General features: G+C 41.8%; 2 protein-coding genes across 4 annotated transcripts; one reads left to right on the top strand and one right to left on the bottom strand.

The window, feature by feature from the left end:
- Positions 1 to 396: 396 nt before the first annotated feature.
- sod2 (superoxide dismutase 2, mitochondrial) lies at positions 397 to 4,322 on the bottom strand. Its single transcript, XM_080791304.1, has 5 exons — positions 4,192 to 4,322; positions 3,206 to 3,411; positions 2,976 to 3,092; positions 1,411 to 1,590; positions 397 to 1,277 (listed from the first exon to the last, which is right to left on the bottom strand). Exons 1-5 carry the CDS (start codon positions 4,218 to 4,220, stop codon positions 1,132 to 1,134), a joined length of 678 nt encoding a protein of 225 aa, XP_080647430.1. The 5' UTR covers positions 4,221 to 4,322; the 3' UTR covers positions 397 to 1,131.
- Positions 4,323 to 5,461: 1,139 nt separating this feature from the next.
- Positions 5,462 to 13,025, top strand: wtap (WT1 associated protein). Of its 3 annotated transcripts, XM_080790930.1 has the most exons (8): positions 5,462 to 5,644; positions 6,282 to 6,319; positions 6,429 to 6,484; positions 6,581 to 6,639; positions 6,751 to 6,878; positions 8,783 to 8,961; positions 11,325 to 11,479; positions 11,770 to 13,025. In XM_080790930.1, exons 2-8 carry the CDS (start codon positions 6,290 to 6,292, stop codon positions 12,411 to 12,413), a joined length of 1,251 nt encoding a protein of 416 aa, XP_080647056.1. In that variant the 5' UTR covers positions 5,462 to 5,644; positions 6,282 to 6,289; the 3' UTR covers positions 12,414 to 13,025. The 3 variants fall into 3 exon arrangements, with proteins under 3 accessions (XP_080647056.1, XP_080647058.1, XP_080647057.1); XM_080790932.1 differs by lacking the exons at positions 11,325 to 11,479; positions 11,770 to 13,025 and having other exon boundaries at positions 8,783 to 11,308; XM_080790931.1 differs by lacking the exons at positions 5,462 to 5,644; positions 6,282 to 6,319; positions 6,429 to 6,484; ... (1 more) ...; positions 6,751 to 6,878; positions 8,783 to 8,961 and adding an exon at positions 8,970 to 9,736.
- The last annotated feature ends 168 nt before the right edge of the window (positions 13,026 to 13,193 follow it).

Here is a 13,193-nt window from a genome sequence, read left to right on the forward strand (position 1 = left end):
CTCAGAGTTCTGGTGTGCAGCCAAAGTAGAATTCTTTGGAGAACACTGCCACCTTTTGGTGAATAATGGTATCCTTCCAGTGATCTATGAGGAGAGACTAGAGCATTTGCATTAGATTGAAATAAAGTTAATTCCTTACGGTTATCCAGTGTTTAAACATGTAGTGTTCTAGATAAGTTATCATGCATCTGGAGACCATCTGATAAATAAGAAATTAGTTTCAATTAAGTGACATTCATTCATTTCCTTGATATGCCACTTATAATACAATACTTAGCCAAAAACGTCCCTCCCTCACTGGTAACTTCACGTCGACTGTATAAGGTATGGTTTCCCTTGCCTTCCCTTTACAACCGTTTTAAGAGAGTGAACACCAAAGTCCAAAACAAACGAATGTTTAATTGAAATCCTAGATTTTATTATAATACAGACAAACACTAATTTTCAGTGACTTAAACTGATATTAGTGCCAATAATTATGACAAACATAGCTCAGCAGATTGAATATGCATTCTGGATGTGAACATCAACTACCGTACAACGGTCATCACATTATTATGAAAAGCCTCACTGTGAAAGATATATTTGTGCGTTTAAGGAAAGTCCAGGGGATGCAGACGGAACTGGGTCAGATATTTTTTTGCTTGTTTTCTTTTTAATCCTACTATGTTTCACATGAAAGACCATGAGTCAGTAACACCGACTGCGGAATTACGGGTGTGGTTGCCCATCTCTATAGGAATATTGAGTTGGGCATGTCACGTACACAGTCTAATCAGATGAAGCACAAAAAAGCCTTGGGTAAGAGTTCAGAACCGCTGGCCAATCGGAGGGGAGAATAGAGTTATTGCACGATTTTACTGTTTTTAAACAATTTAAGTGCTGGAGTGCAATAACAATAGTCTGCTTTCTACAGGCAACCACACCAATTACAAGATAGTATCTAAATGTCAATAACGTATAATTTACCCCAAATTATTTGTGGATATTTTGGTTTTTTTACACTTTGCATTGTCTTTATCCAGTAAAGGCCACCTCTCAGGATTAAACAAATTCTTAGAATAAACCCAGTTCAATCATGCTCTTACCCCCTAGAAAGAGTCAGCTGGTGACATTTTAAAGGATTACAGTTCACTTTTTGGCATTCTGGAGACGCTCGGTAACGTTCTCCCAGTTGATGACGTTCCAGATAGCTTTTACATAGTCAGGCCGGACGTTCTTGTACTGCAGATAGTAAGCATGCTCCCATACATCAATACCAAGGAGGGGAATAAGAGCTGTGGATCAGAACGAAGAAATCCATATAACAGACCACTGAAAATACTGTATAACATGACCCATAAGTGAAGGAAAGTTTATGCAGAACAATGGCCCGTCACATTTACTGTGGCATTGCTATTAGAAACTGACCTGTGGTTCCCTGGAGAGGGTCCTGGTTAGGACAAGCAGCAATGCGGAGCCTGCCACTCTCCTTTTCGTAGCCCAGCCAGCCCCAGCCTGAGCCCTGTACTGCCACTGTAGCAGCAGACATCTTCTCCTTCATCTTCTGGAAGGAGCCAAAGTCGCTCTGAATGGCTGCCATCAGCTCCCCTGCACAATGCCAAAGAAAGCAATAAATAAACTATTGAGCAGATCAGTTGACATTAAAAAATATATACTTTAGAAGATTATAGGGCCACTTCACCCCTTTTGAAACCAGATCTTATTTTAATGTTTAGGACACAAGAAACACTTTCCTGGAGTTCTGATGTGTGTGTAATACTGTATGTGTTTCTAGACAAGCTTTTTTTAGGCATTCGAATTTACAAGGATGCTACAAAGTTGTTGTAACTATTTTCTACAGTATGTATACTGATGTGAAGAGTTTGTTGAGATAACACGTTCCCATCCTGCAGGGCAGAGATAACCGTTTGGAGCCTACAGCACAAAGAAAGACCTTAACGTTTGAATGGTTTGCATTGTATGTCTTGTAATAGGAAAATGCTTCCATAACACTTTCTTAAAGTCACCAATCAAGAGCAGTGTAATGTCCCAATAAGTAACTATATACTTAATATTTATTACTAAGACTATACATCGCAGCAGCTACTTGAGAATAGCAAACTCACAATGCGTCTTGGGCTTGTAGATCAGATATTTTCCAAAATAGTTTGTTTTGTACAAATAAAAACCTGTCCCAAAACATTTTTCAGATGGGGGTCCGTGTGCACAAATACATGGGGGTCCTTCATGACAATGCTTGAGCAGAATCACAGGTTTAAACAACATTAGGAAACAATCCTAAATAAGCAACTACACTTTAGAAACAAGCCCAAAAAAAATGCAACCTGCAACTACTGTCAATATTATCAAGCAACTTTACTGAAAAAGACCAAAGTCTCTTATAACAAGCAGACATGGCAACACCGGTAACAACTCCATGAAGAACTCCTGTTTTTAACAGGAGATTTAAGACGTTTCTAACTCATGTCATCATGTCAACGTTGCAACACAAATACAAACTATGCCATTACATTATCAAATTTAAAGTACTGAACTTTAATCCTACACGACCGTGCATTCACAGTGAATGAGTAGCTGCCGACCGGAAGCGTTCTGGCGGTCCAAACTAAACGAACAGAATTTTGAAATGTCTTGCAATGGGAATGTGTAAAGAACAAATGTTAAGTCAATTTATGTCAAAATGACATTTCAGGGGCGAGTAATGGCTCAGCCACTAGCCAGTTAATGATCAGAGATCTCAGCCTAAAGATGGCAAGTGATCTAAATTCAATGAATGAGCTAATCTTAGTACCTCATGGTGGCACATTTATGTACACACCTGCATATGCACAAGTTCTTAACATCATGTACATACCATCTGTATATATGCATGCAAGTTTACCCATTTCTATCCTGTATTTTTCACACCATTTTCAATCTCCCTTTTCATGGAAAGTTTGTAAACGACTAAAAGATGGTGCGTGCAACCTCACCCTGTGGCTCCCCTCCACCATTTGGTGAGAGGTTTGTCCAGAAGATGGTGTGGTTGATGTGGCCGCCGCCATTGAACTTCAGAGCGGCCTGCAGGGCAACCTGTGCCGTTACATCACCTGGAGTAGGAACCAAACACATCAATGGGTAATTGAGTATTAGCACAAGTACACAAGCCCCTCCACACCGTTAACATTTGATTTAAAACATCATGAGCGCTTAGTTTGTATACCCTTCACAAGTGCTTCCTGGTACTTCTCCTCTGTGACGTTGAGGTTGTTGACATAAGTGGCATGGTGCTTGCTGTGATGGATCTGCATTATTTCAGCACAGATGTGGGGTTCCAAGGCACCATAGTCATAGGCCAGGTCAGGTAGCGTGTGCTTCTGCCTTGATGCAGTAACCTGGTTTAATGTTTGACACAGGCTGGCTGTGCACCTGAAACAAAGACAAGCGCTTGAATTATAACTAGTACACTACTATAGCCACAAGCACCTTAAGACGATATAATGCTAGTATCTGACATTTAAGTTGCAACACTAGCCCAAAAGTCACAATCTAATGAGGGTTAAGAGTCCTGTATAGCCGTAGGCCTGCCCCTTTGGGGGCAAGTAGCCATGGTTCACATGACGCTGGTACATGTTTCAGGGCTAGGGGGCAAGCAGCTTCAACACTTGATTTGGTGGTCTGAGTCTCATTAACTTCAATATGTTAATGCCCCCTCCCCATCCATTTCAATGCATTGTGCTCCTGTATTAGCCCACACAGCTTGATTCATGACTGGTTCTCACTGATAACTACCTCTGAAAGCACTGAAATGTCACTGTTGCAAAATTGCATCAGTTTATAGTAACAGTTATACAAGATACGATGGGAGCAGGTGTCCTCAAGTGACTGCCCTGGATTCAGGATTAACGTACTTGGGATAGTGGGATACTAGTCTACTGCAAACTTATGCCATGCCCATGCCACGCGGGTGTCATTACAAAATGCTTAATCACTCATGTAAGCTGGAGTGGAAACATACTTGTACGGTTGTACCGTACGACTGTTCAAACGACACAAGCTAATTTAGCCCTGCTAGGCTATGATAAACATGCCTTCGTCTCAAGTTCATGGACATCATGCTATCTCTGGCTAACATTATGACTGTATCCTGGATTAACTATAGACACTTTCTACAGAATATAGTTACATCGCTGTTCATGTTTGTTTTACCTGCGTACTTGACCAACTCGGCAAAGCATATTGTATGACCCAAGGAACACAGCTCGTCTCAAATGTAGTGTAGTAGCAGCAGCACAGCACGCTCATACAAACACAGCTGAGCTGGGACTGCCCTTGAAATCACATTTCAACGTGACAGCGTAGGGCTGTACCATGTAACACCACGCGAGGGGGGCGGCACAACTCCACAACATTTACCGTTTACTTGTTGTAACAGCCCACCCGTGACACGGTGACAGTTTGTACACATGACATTGAATTGCTAAACGATTTTCAGTGTGATTGTCGAGACACAGTTTCTGATGCATTGATTCACCCTACTTCTTAATTTACATAGTTCCCCACTCATTCCATCAGGTTGGTACCGCTTGGCCTCATCAGACTATCCCCCTACTTTTTTCAGTTTTTTTTTTTAACTGTACAGGTATATTATGATGATTTCTGTATTGCTGTGTATCTTTGTATGTCTGTAAATGTTCTAATCTAATGAATTGAAAATTCAGTTAAGTAAGTAAGTAATACATTCTGAAAGTATTATTTGAGCTTGTAGATCGGCTATTTTCGGTGCGCGACGCCCTCGTACGACGAAGTACAAGTCGGGTTCAAGGCCTTGGCTTAGAGTATAAACTAAACACTAACATTTAGTGTTAGTTTAGTGACTAAACCTAGAGTATATTACATGAAGGACTAAACCGACCAATAACATGATGTTGTTAGTCTTTTGTCCCGCCCCCTATAACTATGTCAGCTCGTGCAGTGTTGCCATGTCCGCTTATTAAAAGAGATTTGTTTCTGTAGTTTGACTTTGATTGATTAATTTAATTTATTAATTTGATTGATTGATTGATTGATTGATTGATTGATTGATTGATTGAAATTTTGATTTCACGGAATGTGTGGGTACATTTATAATTTCAACGATAGTTGATACAAGTTAATACAAAAACTGATACTTTGAGGACAAAACCATAAACATATTTGAAACTTGTTTCTAAACTTTCTAAAGTGTACTCATGGTTCTGGACTGGTCATGGACTACAAATGAATATGTATCTCTTCCTACCCCCCATCTGAAAATGTTTTGTGACAGGGAGGGAGATTTGTGTTGTTAGAATTAAAAATATCTTCCAAATATTCAAACATTTTATTTCAAGAATCAAGATGATTTGAAAATACCAGGTGCTTATTTCTCTCACAATATCGGGCAACACTGCTCGTGTGCCGCAAAGCAAAGCAGCGCAGCGGCACAACGACGCAGAGAAGAGCTGGCTGCTCAGCTGCCATATCTATTTTCTCTACGCGCTAGGATGATGGCGACTACACCGACGCAAGACAGCGTTTAGTGAGTCCTCTTTTCAAACTGCGGATTGTATCGATTTCTTGCGCCGCAGCTTTGGTCACCGAAGCCAAGAAGACGTTCCAGATACCGAAGGAAACGGCTCTGGTAAGTGATCCGTGTGTTGATTACGCTAGGATTTGTAATGCGCGAGCGGAGACGAAGACCCCGATATACTTTCAGGAAAAGGAACGCCAGCACAAGGGAGGGAGTCTTTTCCTTCACCGCCATTTTGTGATAACAAGGAGCAGCGAACGGGGGCCAAGAAAGTTGCATGCTGCCTTGCGTTTTATTTAAAAACCCGTTAACCGTTATGGTAGTGCGCCAGCGTGTATTTGGGTGACCGACCCCGCTTCTAAATAAAGTGTTTTGACAGACCTTCAGCCAGGTGGCAGGGCGGACGAGGCTTTGTTTTAATCACCGACATGCGTGCACCGCAGCCGCTAAACACTGACTGCCACAGCGGCTATGCAGGGCAACATTTATCCACTGTATCTAGACAGTAGATATAGTCAATCTGGCTGCTGTAATTACCCGTTATTACTTTAAACCCAGCAACATCAACACCGGAAGCATGTGATTATCTTTCCAAGACGTTTTTATTATTCCCTCCTTTGCCCTGGCCTAGAAGAAGATTATCCCACGCTTTCACCTTGCAGACAACAAGATGCTGCTGTCTGTATTTGGTATTATTTGAAAGACCGTTGGGATTAATGTATACTTTTCTTTTGGTTCTCTTTTTCAGAGTTGAGAATGACTAACGAGGAGCCTCTTCCAAAGAAGGTCAGTATTGATCTTATCATACTGTCGATTCCTAATGTTGTATGTAATGTAAACACGATGGGCTATGTCTGTTTATCTGACCATTTTGTTAACTTGCTCTTTCATACAGGTTCGCCTTAGTGAATCTGACATGAAGACCATGACCAGGGAAGAGTTGTGTGTCAGGTAGGTAAACATCCCGTGTGTGTGTGTGTGTGTGTGTGTGTGTGTGTGTGTTAACTACAGAGCAACTGATGTTTATAAATGCTTTCTTCCCCATAGGTGGAAACAACACGAAGCTTATGTCCAGGTCTTGGAGGCAAAATATGCAGACCTTAGTTGTAAGTGTAATAGCTCCTTCATATATTCTTAATACATTTAGCACTCCATTTCAATCTCGTCTATCTTGTGATGTTTATTTTGTCTATATGAATTTATTCTCTCCGCCTTAGCAAATGATGTGACGGGTCTGAAAGAGTCTGAAGAGAAGCTGAAACAGCAGCAACAGGAGTCTGCACGCCGAGAGAACATCCTCGTCATGCGACTGGCCACAAAGGAGCAGGAAATGCAAGAGTGCACGGTATGTATCCTTGAACTTATGTAGTTCCTCCTTTCAAGAGCATTTGGGGGGAAATGAACCGTGATCTACCTTTCAATAAGCGGATACTTGAGCATTTTATGTACATAAACGGCATCTGGAATGTTGTTTGCCCTTTTCAAAAGCACAGCCATGCCATTAGTGCCATTGTAGTGCATACTGTAAACAGTCATGCTCTGTAAACTTGTGTCATCTCGTCATACTTGATTCTTGATCAGTTACAGGTTACGGCTATAACTTAAGACCATTCACAGTTTAGCCTATTTGAGACATTACTTCACACCCTCTTGTCAATCTGTGCCATAAACGGCAGTCTAAAGGTGGCGGGTTGCTTTTATCAGAGTGACAGTTCAGTGGATCATTCAGGGACTTCTGTCAGTCAGTTAAGGTCAGAGGAAATGACTGCTGGGGACGGGGGTAGTTGTAAAAGGGTTCAATGTGAAAAGCACTTGCTACGACTGCACAAGAATAGCATCTGCATGAATTTGTGCAGAGTACTACCGTGTCTGGAAGAATATGAGCCTGTGCCTGCATCCATTCACTGTATGTAAATGTAATCAAATGAGTTCAGTGGAAATATTAGAGGTCAGCATGGTGGCTGAAATTGACAAAGGTGAGTTTCTTTGTAAACTCATCCATAGTGGGCCATTTACTTAACAAATAAAACTAAAGCAAAAATGCTTATGGGGTAAAAGGAAATTGACTACTAGCAATAAAGTCTCATCATTATTGCAGAGTTAATTTCGTTGTGAGTTACCAAAGGTGGAGGTCAGGAGGGGGAGCTCACCTATGTTCCCCAGGTTCTATGTTCCCCACCATGCAAAAAAGGTTCTTTGTTCCCCACTTAGAATAAACCTAAACTTAACCTAACCGTAATTCTAGTAAGACAAAGTATTTTAGCAACTTAGTCTTACTTTTTGTAGCACATTCTGATTTAAGCTGTCCAAGGGCTAAACACACCGTCTGCGAACGCTGCGCGTCAAAACAGCCGCCTCCGTTATTTTCAATGAACCTATCCCACACCGGCTCCGTCCGACGCACGTTCACGCCTCGCCTGACGCTCCGATATGCCACCGTTCTATTTTCCAGGCGTTGCCGCTCCCGGTGTGTGTAGGGCTTAACAATCCATTGAACTTCAGGCCTGCTTAGGCTACTTAAACTATCTAGTCTTAGCCAACTAAAAATGTACACTGGCATAAAATAAACTAAAACATAATTGCTCAGACTCTTCAACAAAGATGGCAAAAACAAACATTCTTTGTTCTGTACTTGTATACAATTGTATAGTACAAAACACTGAAGTCCTTAAACCAGAAACCTAACGCTAACCCTAAACCCTAAGGTAAGTGGGGAACATAGAACCTGGGGAACATAGGGATGACCCCGTCAGGAGGTCATTGCTCTTGATGGAGCATTTAAGAGATAAGACACCTGCATCTATTCTGAAATGAAAGTCTGCAAAAACCAATTTGAACAAGCAGAAGTTGGATTCTAAAGGTTCTACACACCAGTAGTGTTTATTTTGTGTGATTAATCAACATTTATTTAAACTGTTTGCCGTTTGTGTCATGAGCACATTGACTCCATTTGTGGTGATTATGTTTCACCTTAAAAGCATAAACCAAAGTCATCAACATAAATAAGGCATCATCAAATTATATTCTGATGATATTCAGTATTCACACATATTCAGATCGGCTATTTGTCATGCTCCCAGTGTGTAAAGAACTTAAATGTCCTGCACTAACCAACTTGCTCTGGGTACATTGCTGTCTTGAGCTACAATTCATGGATGAATACATGCATGAAATAATATGTAACAAGTTAGCCATTTAGCGGGCGTACATCTGTACCATGGTCTGACACGTTTCTCTGTTACCCTGCAGACCCAGATCCAGTACCTCAAGCAAGTGCAGCAACCCAGTGCCGCCCAACTGCGAACATCCATGGTGGACCCGGCCATCAACTTGTTTTTCCTCAAAATGAAGGCTGAACTGGAACAGACTAAAGACAAACTGGAGCAGGCCCAAAATGAATTGAGTGCCTGGAAATTTACACCTGATAGGTAAAAACAATCAAAATAACCTCCCCCTCAAAAAGTCAAGACTTCCCCACGCCCCCCACTCTCACTGCAGGCATGCAGGACTAATGGTGGGGGGGAAGGCTGAGAAGTGCTGTACTCACCACGAGACACAGACTTTACAGAAAGACAAACACTGCAGCAAACTGCCATTTGTTTTTGTACTCTTGCACTGTGCCAGCTACATATCACATAATCATAACTGAAAAGACAGTATGGTCAGGTGATACTTGTGTTTCAGCTCTCTCCCCTTGTGCGTCTTTGCCATCGGAGGGCCTGAAGGAGTCGGGATGGTTCCTGAAGAGGTGGTCACTCACTTCCGACATGGATATGCCCAGCCCTGCCCCCTAAGCACAAACCAGACAGTTGACATAAATAAATAGCGGGGTTATGGTGGAGATCGAGTCAGACTTGGGTAAACTGCCCAAGCAGAGAGCGTCCCTAGCCTAATCAGCAGTAAAGACTATTCTCATTATGCAATTGCATAAGACATTTAACGGTGGAAAACACCACATGCATATGTGCTAGTCTGCCTGAGATTCATAAAGACTTTTTGGACAGTTCTAGAGTACATTGCAATAACATGGGAAAGTGTCTAGGATAAGCGTTTTAAGACTTTGGGGGAGGAGCCACTAGAAATGACATAAGACTGTGGGAGGAGCCGGTAGGGGGCGGAGCCAGACCCTCCGTCCAGAAGGGACTTTTTCAGGCATGAGGGTCCGATCCGATCACCTGTGTTTGAGCATGGGTCCACGGCCGGGTAGAGTGTATTTACATGTTTTACTTTGTGACTGCTTTCATTTACTGCCCTTTAATTTCATTGTTACTCTGAAGTCCCCTCGGCACTCACTGCAGTGTGTGAACGGTAGTATAATTAGCAAATAGCAAAGGCTATTTTGGACCTTGTAAAACAAGAAATGTGAACAATGAAAGGCTTAAATCTTCACATTGTTTTAGTGACACACACTGCCGTTGGTGCATTGAGGGTTATTCTTCACATTGTGAATGCAAATGTCTTAAAACGGATAATGTTACCATTTAATGAGTGTATTCTGTGATCTGTTTTGTGTGGTTTACATCGAAACCCCTCCCTCAGCGATTGGTTTTTCTAATCACCTCTTTGACTATTGCGTATTAACGGAACAAAATAGGTGAAGCCAGATTCTCCTTATTTTGACAACAAACATCAGATGTTTGTCACATAGCAAAGAATCAGATTTCACGACTGACATTTTGTCCAAAATATCAGTCATGTGAGAATCAGTCCTCTAAACATTAGGAAAATAAATATGACTGTTATACACCTTTAGTTGTTGGTATTAATCTGGCATTAGTTTACAAGGATTGCTGCAATGGCAACTTGAAGTTAATCACTTCCGCTTTTCTACGGTTCACCACCTGGTCAATGTGCAAGCAATTTGCTATTGTATAATTTCCTCCGAGCAAAACCATTTCTTTACAGACTGATTTAGATGGCGGGGTGTTAATGATTTGAAATAATTTAGAATTTAATAATCCCCTTGTTTCACAGCTTGTCCGGAAATTGTGTTGTGATTGTAAAAACTGCTTGGCAGTCCTAAGTATAATTGACATGCTGAGCTGTGGCAATTTCACTCAACTTTGAGATAAAGCTTAAACGTTCCAAATTTTATCTGTTGAATATTTGTCCTGATCAAAGACCAATCCAATGTGCTAGGTTTTGCAGAGCATAGTAATTGGATGCTTACTGGATAGATGGGGATCTTTTAGTTGGTAACATAGCTACTGCTTCTATTTGGTGTTTAATGTTTATTCTGCTTTCATCTTTAACATGCAATGTTTCTAGCTACAGCTAGGTAGAATTTTGTTGGTGCTAAATTGCTAGGAAATGCTCTGTTTGGAATGTATTTTGTTCTTTCATACACCATGTAGTGAATTAAGGTTTACTGTACATGTAACAGACCAGTGTGATCATTCTAGGTTGGGTCCTAGTAAAGTTCCTAGACTTTTAATGTGGCTACTGGCTAGATGTACAATTGTGAAAATATTAATTACGATTTTGTCTAGGAAAGGACATGGAACAATTCGTATTTTAAACTCTCAATGCATTAGATGCAAGCATTTCAAATTTCATATATTGCTTAATGTGACTCCTGTTGATTTACTGTAGCAATGCATTCAAGTTTTGGGTTGAATGGACTGACTTCTCTTACCACAGAGTAAATTATACATTAGTGGGTCAAAGAGTTCTTTTTGGCTTTTGGCAAACGGGAAAGTAGGTCAAGCATTTTGGTAGAGAGAAGTAGTGTCCCTATAGATGTGATTGTCTCCTGGTTCACTGTGTGATGTTAGAATTATTTCCCTTACAGCCAAACGGGGAAGAAACTGATGGCCAAATGTCGAATGCTGATTCAGGAAAACCAGGAGTTGGGCAGGCAGCTTTCCCAGGGACGCATAGCCCAGCTGGAGGCTGAGTTGGCCCTACAGAAGAAGTACAGCGAGGAGCTCAAGAGTAGCCAGGACGGTGAGAAACATTGCTTGCCTCTGTCTTGTCTGATCTATACTTGCAAGAGTCGCTCGCCACAGTAACAGATTTTCATTTGTGAAACGCTACACAACATGGCATGTTTCTCATTTTAAATCTATTTTCCTTGAGGCAAAGTGTTTTATAATTAAGTATAAATTAAGCTTCAACATGCTGATTTATTTTACTTGCTTTTCTCACCAACACATCATGTTCATTTTGTTGATCTTCCGCCATCCTCTTCTCTCCTGGAATATTGATATCCGTCTATAAATCTGCTCCTTCCCCAGAGTTGAATGACTTCATCATTCAGCTGGATGAGGAGGTTGAGGGCATGCAGACCACCATCCTCGTCCTGCAGCAGCAGCTGAAGGACACCCGTCAGCAGCTCAACCAAGACCCAGGGGCCTCTGCCGTTGCAGGCCCCAGCAGGACTTCCCCTTCCACTGAGCCATCTGCTCAGACTGAGGAGGCCACCACACCCTCCGAGCCAATGGGCAAAGACTTCGGGAGGCTCTCTAACGGACCAAGCAACGGGAACTCATCCCAGAGAAGCGAGACCACTACCCCCAGCCTGTACCGAGAGGTCAGCAGCACCGAAGAAGACTTTCCCATGTCCCCAGTGGTCTCCAGTCCCGGGGAGGCCGAGACCAAACTCTCGAACCACTCTGAAGAGGCAGCGGGGAGTCAGACACGTGCAGTGAATGCAGGAGGAGCTGGGGGGTTCGGGACCCAGCTGAGCGCAGGGTACGAGAGCGTGGACTCTCCCACAGGCAGCGAGACATCCCTGACTCAGCACTCAAACGACACAGACTCCAACACTGACCCCCATGAGGACAAGACTGGCCCAGTGACCAAGGCCACCAGAACTGCAGGGTCGCGGCACACTATAAATGGCCTGGACTCCAACATGAGCGACAGGGCTGTTTTGTAATGTACTTTGTAACACGTACTGTCCTTTTCTCTCTTTTTTTTTAATACAACACAAATTACAAATGCATTATCTGTAACGGAACTGCTGTGCGTAGTCTGGAACAGAACTGCTGTCCAGAACCTTTCTTTTCTTCCTTCTCCCTTGGATATTGTGATGCCTCTGCCACGTTGTGTTGCTAAACAGAGATATTAATGTGAATGGTATAATGTTGATAGATTTGAAATGAGTGGGTGTATGATTTAAAGTAGTTTATTTTCCTTTGGCTCTTGCTTGGTTATCCGAACACATGGTAATTTGAACACAACTGGTTCCGTGCTGTTTGTTGGAGCTCAACACTGAAATCATCAGGCATCTGGTGTTGTAACTCATTGTCAATAAATGTCACTAAATCACAGCTGACTGATTCACAATACCTTTTCAAAGATAAGGGAGGTATATTTTTTAGTTGTTGGCCCATGTTTTTTTTAAATCCATATTTTCATTTCCCCACCCCTGACAAAGAATTCTGTTTGACTTGTGTGTAGTTTATATACAATGTTCCTTGTTCGTATTGTTCTGACTTCAATCCTTTTCATGTACTGACCAAATATCAATAAACAACTTTTAATATTATGGCGAGGAACCCTTTTATTTTGCCTCGTGTAGAGAAAAAATGCTGATGACCGATTTAAGAGCAAAGGTTTAGCTGAAGTGTAGGATTTGACATCTAAACTAACTACCTTCATGCAAGTACAGTAGGTTATATTGGCAGACCAGGCATTTTTTCCCATTCATAAAAAT

Source organism: Protomyctophum bolini, assembly GCF_963924005.1.
Source record: "Protomyctophum bolini genome assembly, chromosome: 19".
NCBI lineage: Eukaryota > Metazoa > Chordata > Actinopteri > Myctophiformes > Myctophidae > Protomyctophum > Protomyctophum bolini.